This window comes from Andrographis paniculata, unplaced genomic scaffold, assembly GCF_009805555.1.
Source record: "Andrographis paniculata isolate CXL003 unplaced genomic scaffold, ASM980555v1 Contig70END, whole genome shotgun sequence".
In the NCBI taxonomy this organism is placed as follows: Eukaryota; Viridiplantae; Streptophyta; class Magnoliopsida; order Lamiales; family Acanthaceae; genus Andrographis; species Andrographis paniculata.
Genome location: NW_026137607.1, coordinates 499,664 through 507,161, shown reverse-complemented (window position 1 = coordinate 507,161; position 7,498 = coordinate 499,664). Strand labels below are relative to the sequence as shown.

Here is a 7,498-nt window from a genome sequence, read left to right as displayed (position 1 = left end):
AACATACCCTTAGAAATGAAGATTCTGAAACTTATTTGCAAATTAAACAACGTTAGTTACATAAAGAGGGGTGAGGGGGTTAGACGTAGAGTTTATAAAACTACAAAGGAGTTTGACGCAATTTTAAAAATATTAGAAATTTCATGCAATTTCGTAAAATCAAAATTGAATTTTGTGCAATTTAATCTAATAATAATAGATAAAATAAATAGATAAATAAATAACAAAAAAAACAACTACGCCTTTATTTTTATTATTTTGTTTATCTCCAAACATTAAAAAAAAAAAAAAAAAAAAAAAAGAAAAAAAAGAAAGAAGTTTTGTAAGAAAAGAAAGAATTTTTGAAGGATTTTGTAAGGAAAGAAAGAATTTTTGAAGGATGAAAGTGAAATTTAGTGTAAGAAATGAATAGCACAAAAATGGAGCTGCAGAGGTCTGTATGAAAATTTGACTCAAAAAAGAATTTCCATAAATTAGTAGTATTAAATCAAATAAATAAATAACTGCAGCAGTGCAGTCCAGTACTGGAGCAACTCCAGTTTAATAAATATATGGAATAAAATTGTATTATTATTATTATTATTATTAATTTGGTTTGTAGATTTCAATGTGGAAAGCTGGAGAAGGCAGGGAGTACTTATTACTGTCCACCATGTTCAGTGTGCACTATATGTATCTATATATATATATCTTTATTTATTTATTTACTTCATCAATCTTGAGGAAATAATGATTTGATAATTAATGGCTCCCTTTGTACGACTACTAAGCACTATTAGAATTATTTTATTATTATCTTTTTTTTCAAAATAGTTGTTTTATTTTTTCATTTTTGTATATTTCAGAATAATTATTTTATTTTTTTATTTAGTAATCGGTAGTTCTTATTTTATAATAAAATTATTTATATTTTTTTTAAATTATCTCTAATTATTACTCTAACCTATTTTTTAATATTCAATAATATTTTAGTCTTTTATATTCTACTTTATATTCATTTTCAATTAAATAATATTATTCTTTAATTTTCGTGCCAACACCCAATAAGACGTCTCTTTTGGGAGGGAGTAGTTGTTTACTTATGTTTTTTTTATCCAATTTTTTCATATTTTACTATTTGAACTTTGTACTTTTTTTAAAAAAAATCACAAAATCACAAAATATTTCATTAAAATATTATTTTAATACCAAATCCAAACTAAATTTTCTCAAACTCAACTAAAAGAAACACACCCTAATTTTGGTTTTTATTTGGCAAATTTCTTTCATTTTTATAATTTTCATTTTGTCATACTAAAAGTTTTCTTATTATTTATTTAAACATATTTTTTTTACAATAAAAATAATTACATACTAATACTAAAATATTTTTATTTTTATATAAATTACAAATATATCAATAAATATATATAAAGTATAAATGATAAAAAAAAAATAAAAATTATTTTATATATTTTTATTAATTAATAAAATATTATTGTTTTTTTATTTTCTATGAAAATTTAAATGGATATTTTTATTTGAGATGGAAGAATATTATTAAAGTAAATATATTATTATTTAATATATTAATTAAAAACAAATTCTTATTTAAAATTTATCAAAACAAATACCAATCTCTATCAAAGTAGATAGTAATTTAATTTAATTTATTATTATTTTTAAATCCTAAATTTGCATCTAAAATTAAATGTAAAACACAATATATATATTGTAATTATAATATTAACAAATTGAATGGTTTTATGATTGTTGTTTTGACAAGGGGTTGGGATATAGAAGAGAAAATATATATATATATATATAAAATAATAATAAAAAAAAAAAATAATAATTTTATTATTACTATATTTGTTTCACGTAGATATTTGCAATTGTTTTTTTTTAATGAGTTATGTGTAAATAATTGGTTGAATCAAATAACCTGTAAATTAAGTCTCCCAAGAGAAAATACATTAAAAAAAAGTATTTATTTCGTGTTTTTAAGAATTATATTTATATTTTGCATCATTGTATTCAATAGTAAAAATATTTTTATATTTGAATAATTTTTTTTTTTTTGTATAAATACCTTTTATTAGTACTATAAGACACTAATAGAAATATTTTTATAACTTTTTTTTAATTTATATTACATTTTGTATAAATATCATTTTATTAGTATTATAAGACATTATTATTATTATTATTATTATTATTATTATTATTATTATTATTATTATTAAGTGTTGAAAATGAATTTAAAATAAGAAAATAAAAGTGGAACCCACTCTCTCTCTCTATATCCATCAAAATATATATATATATATATACACACACAAAATTGTCTCTTCTGCTTTAAATAATTTTAATAATTGGGTTTGAAAAACACACTACTACTAAAGTCTATTCTTCTAACTACCAACAACAGTGCAAGGAAAAATAAATTAATTCAATTCAAATTATATATATATATATATATAATCGTTTTGATTTTTATTAAAAAAAAATTATAATTTTGAAATAAAATATCATATTTAAATAAATATAATAAATTCCTAAAGAACCAAAAATTGACAACATTAGCCCAAATCAGAACATATCATCATCATCCTTCCTTGTCTTGTCCCCCCCAACCAATTTCATCATTTTATCGCCCTTTTGATTTCTCAATAGACCCTAATTATACAAAATGGGTTGACAACTTGACATATCACACTATTCGGTTTTGATTTTGAATTGGAATTTAAATAGTAAAAATTTTGAATTTGAATAGCTACATAATGTGATATAAATATATATTGATGTGATATTTTAAATGTAACATTAATTTTTATTATAATATAAAAAAATAAAAAATAAATGTTTGATTTGATTTTTTAGGGAAAAAAAATAGAATAAATACTGTTTTTAAAATCCAATCCTCCAAACAAACACACCCTAAAAGTACAAACCCTCAATAATTTTATTGGCTGTGTTTCTTGTGTTAATTATTTTTTACGACTTAAATTTAATATTTTTTGAAAATAAAAAATTATATTAATATTGTTTAAATATAAATTAAAAAATTTTAAATTCAATTCAAACTATTTTATTTTTGTGGTTTTCTTTTTCTACTTGAAAGCATCAAAATTTGAACTATTCTCCATACCCTAAACCCTAAACCTGTGGAACTATTATTATTCGCTAGGTCACATTTTGTGCTTTCAGTTTAACGTATATACGAGAATTTAGGTAAAATATAATTAGTAAGAAGTGTATTAGTAAAAATAATTATAATGTAATAAAATTAATTATAGATTAAAGTTAACATAACTAAATAATAATGAAAATTTACAAAATTATAAACTATTGATTAAAGTGTATAATTATATTTTCTAAAAAATAATACTCTCTCCTTCCACTTACAATGTTTACATTTACTTTTGGCGCAGTAATTATAGTGAGTAGTTAAAAGTAGTGTAATGACATTTTTGCCCTTGTTTTTTCTGTGTAAAAGTAATGATGTGATGTAAAGTAAAGGTATTTGTTAAAAAAAAATAGAGTATTTAATAAAATTTTAACTTTTTAATTGGACGTCCCAAAATAGAAATATATAAACGTAAGTGGACAGAGAGAGTAATAAATAAAGTAAAACGTACAAAAATAAAAATAATAGACGAAAAAAATGGGATAAAGTATTTTTTATAACGTTATAAGCTGGAGTCCATTATTCAAATGTGCTATGGATAAATCCTCATTGAACATAATAATTTGTAAATTAAGTTCACAAATCAATTAGATTATTAAAGAACTATTATTATTATTATTATTATTATTATTATTATTATTTTATCATTATTATTATTCACATTAGATTATTAAGGAATTATTATTATTTATTATTACTCCCATATCCACTTGTTTCTGTCCGTCCCTTATATCATGTCATTTTTTTTTTTTAAAAATGATTATACACTTTAATCTCATTTTAAACTTTTTAATTTTATTTTTTTAAGTTTTAATTAAATTAATTAGTTATCTTAATCTTAATTTATAATTATTTGTATTATATGATAATTATTTTTTCTAATATATTCTTAATTATCTACTAATTACATCCCTCCTATAAAATACGAAGACGATATGTGACACGGAGGGAGTATTATTTTATCATTAATATTATTAGAAGGGGACCGAAAAGGGCACATGTATGCAAGAAAAGCAAAGTCAATAACATTAACATATCATCATCCAAGTGAGGCAGCTGGATTCATCCAACCCTTTGAACCTACCTGATGGGTTCTTTTAATTATATACTTATTTTTAATATCTTTATGTAAAATGATAAAATGTTTTATTAATATAGTAGAATTCAAAAACACATATATATACATATAGTATTTTTTTTAAGGTTCTAAATAGCAATATATATTAGTAGTTTGAAAATATATATTTATACTTGTGAGTGTGTATTGAGATTTCTTGGCTCTATGCCGACAAGATGCCAACCATTTTTATTTACCACAAAATGGTCCTCAACCAAGACAGACAGACATCCATCCACAAACCCAACCCCACCCCACCAATAATCTTATCAGACAAACAAAATCAAAATGCCCACACACAACATATGACCAGAGACCAGGCACCACCACTCTTGATACCATCAATTCATTCTTGCAAAACATTGAATACAAGAAAAGGCATTTCATATTAACTAATTAGTAGAATTCATACAAATGTTATTCAATCATATCATATCACATATATGGGAAAGAGATATTAATCAATGGCAGACAGTTGGGCAATATCATAATCACATACTTGCAGTAGTACCCTCTGGTCCATTTAAGGTTTTCTTGAGCTTCTTCAACAATGGCTGCTCTGTTGAGGTCACTCCCCATGACTCATTTGAGCTATCAGAGCTGTAACTGAAGCACATTTCCAATCCCCCTTTTGGGCTCATTTCCTGTTTCCTCTTTCTGCTTGTGGCTGCCATTGCTTCTTGCATCACCCTCAAGCACTCCTCCACTTTCTCCTGCACTAATCAAATTGTTCATCAGATTTACATAAACATCGATAAATGCAGTAAGAACAACATCCCAATTTGTAATAAAATCAAATAAAAACCTTGTTGGTTCCAAGAATGGCTGCCAATTTGTCCTGAGATTCCACTCCAATGGAGGGCTCTAGGCTGCTTATAACATACAGCATTGTTGCAGCAGCCATTGCTGAGGGAGAATACCTCATCAATCTACAATCTGAACCATTTTTTTTTCTTTACATAATTAGACAACAACAATCAAGAGACAGAAAATAATAGTAATAGCATTAGTAAGATGTTTATGTTCACCGGAAATGACAGACAAAAGCAGACTCTTAGATCTCCTCATAAACTTGCCACAGAAATGGCTCTCCAAATCAAACCCTCTTACAATGCACTCCAAAAATGACAGAGGAGTCACCGGATTCATCCTCCATTTCAGCGTTGATAGTATCAAAAGCTCCATTCTTTGAATTGTTCTTGAATCGAACACATACTGTGTTTCCTCCACCTGCAATAAACCCCAATTTGTAAGATAGATGAGAGAAAGAGAGATCATATATATATCTATCTATATATATATGAATGTATGTGTATGTATACTTGGAGGTCTAGAAGAAGAGGGACTTGAGTTTCTTCAACTTTAGCAGCCAAGGAAAGGCAAGCAACAGCAGCCAACTGAGGCATCCATGGCTTCTCAAATTGGGGGCGAAAGCAGCTCTGAAGAAACCTATCGAAATAATCAATGGCAAGAATTGCAGTGAGTGCAGAAAAACAGTAATGGCCAACAACCCTAATTATCCCCTCCACTGCCTCAACCCTAGCTTCAATCAAACCCGGATTCCACTCAAATCCGCCGCGGAATCCATTCTCAACCTCTTTATTCAACAGGAATTTCAATTCCTCGTCGTCGTTGAAGCGCGAATTCCCCCCAAAAATCCCCAGCAAAGAATTAGGGTTTGGTCCAGGCTCGAATTGGGCGTCGTCGTCGTCTTCTTCTTCAATTGGTCGGGATTCCAGCTCGATTACGTTATTCCAATGCTGTTCCTGACAATAAAGAGCATCGAGGAAGAAGAGATTGGAAGATTGTTGGCGAGAAGACATCGGCATCTTCTTCGGAGAAGAAGAGTTCCAAGGCGTGCGCTCATTATAAGTCAAATAAAGTTGCAGTGGAGATAGATAAAGAAAGAGAGGCCTAGAGATGTGCTCCAAGCAGCAGCCATCTCCATTCAGGAAAAAAGTCGGAGGAGAAACCGCTCTCTGATGTTCTTTTATGATTCGCCATTGCCTCTCTCTCTCTCACTCTGTACGTGCGTGTGTGTGAGAGAGAGAGGGAGGGAGAGAAAGACAGAGACAGAGACAGAAAAGAACAGAGAGAGTATTTGGGCCCAAATCAGAATGGGCCGACACGTGTGACGGCCCATTATTGTGGGCCCACTTGCAGAGACTTCTTTAGCTTAAATCGGGTGCTTCGCACGGTCCTGGACCCTCCAATCAAATGCCGCCGTGTGGTACATCACTTTACCGTATTTACGTTTCAAATGTATCAGGTTTTGTTTTTTTTACCAAAAATATCTTATTTTCACTAATTAAATTCTCAAATTTTTTAATTTTTTTTAATAAAATATATCGTTATACATTATATTTTCAATTTTTAAGAAAATACTACATTCGTTCGGCTTTAAATATCTCATTTACTTTTTCATGTTGATCTTTAAATATTAATTTTATTTCAAAACGTAACACAAATTAAGAAAAAATTGCCGAAATATTTTTATTAGTGTCTTATAATATTAATATAAGGATATTTGTAAAAAAAATTATACAAATATAATAATATTTTTAATATTAACTACAATTGTGCAAAAGGTAAATTTGACCTTGTAGGCGGTAGGATAAAATATATCTTTAGGAAATAAAATATGAAGTGTTTATAATTTAGTATTACTATTTTTAAAAATAAATATATCTATCTACAATTTAAAAACTTTTATTTTTTAATCACAAATAATTTGTCCACAATTTTTATTTCGGTATATTTCATATAATTTTTTTACAAAAAAAAATCATTATGTATTATAATAATAATTTATAATTATTTTAATTTTAATAAAATTAATTAGTTATTTATTTTAATATATAATTATTTACATTATTTAATAATTATTTCTATTAATATACATGTTCCGTCTATTTTGAAATTGGTCATTTAAAATTTTATAGTAAACTAAGAAATAATAATATTTTATTGGATAATAAAATTATGTAATAAATTTTGATTTTTTTGTCATTTGACTTTATGTAAAGACAATTGTATGTATAATATTATATTTGTGTATATTTTGCATTATTATATGATTATTTTTATTAAAAAGAAAAATTGATACTTTTGAGTATGACTGACGAAAATAGTAAAAATAGTAATTTGAATTATGACATATATATATTACTTTTTAATTATTTTTTAATTATACTCTTGCATAGATATATTAT

At 26.0% G+C, this 7,498-nt stretch overlaps 1 protein-coding gene across 2 annotated transcripts; it reads right to left on the bottom strand.

The window, feature by feature from the left end:
- Window positions 1-4,592: 4,592 nt before the first annotated feature.
- LOC127264537 (cyclin-D3-1-like) lies at window positions 4,593-6,328 on the bottom strand. Of its 2 annotated transcripts, none has more exons than XM_051294114.1 (4): window positions 5,609-6,325; window positions 5,315-5,516; window positions 5,092-5,222; window positions 4,593-4,999 (listed from the first exon to the last, which is right to left on the bottom strand). In XM_051294114.1, exons 1-4 carry the CDS (start codon window positions 6,113-6,115, stop codon window positions 4,778-4,780), a joined length of 1,062 nt encoding a protein of 353 aa, XP_051150071.1. In that variant the 5' UTR covers window positions 6,116-6,325; the 3' UTR covers window positions 4,593-4,777. The 2 variants fall into 2 exon arrangements, with proteins under 2 accessions (XP_051150071.1, XP_051150072.1); XM_051294115.1 differs by having other exon boundaries at window positions 4,792-5,004; window positions 5,609-6,328.
- Window positions 6,329-7,498: the final 1,170 nt, after the last annotated feature.

Bases quoted from the DNA above. Each gene is read 5' to 3' on its own strand.
- LOC127264537 (XM_051294114.1), bottom strand. From the start codon at position 6,115: ATGCCGATGTCTTCTCGCCAACAATCTTCCAATCTCTTCTTCCTCGAT. The intron at 5,517-5,608 runs GTATACATACAC...GGTTTATTGCAG, and splicing joins CTCTTCTTCTAGACCTCCAA to GTGGAGGAAACACAGTATGT. The intron at 5,000-5,091 runs GTTTTTATTTGA...TGATTAGTGCAG, and splicing joins CCATTCTTGGAACCAACAAG to GAGAAAGTGGAGGAGTGCTT.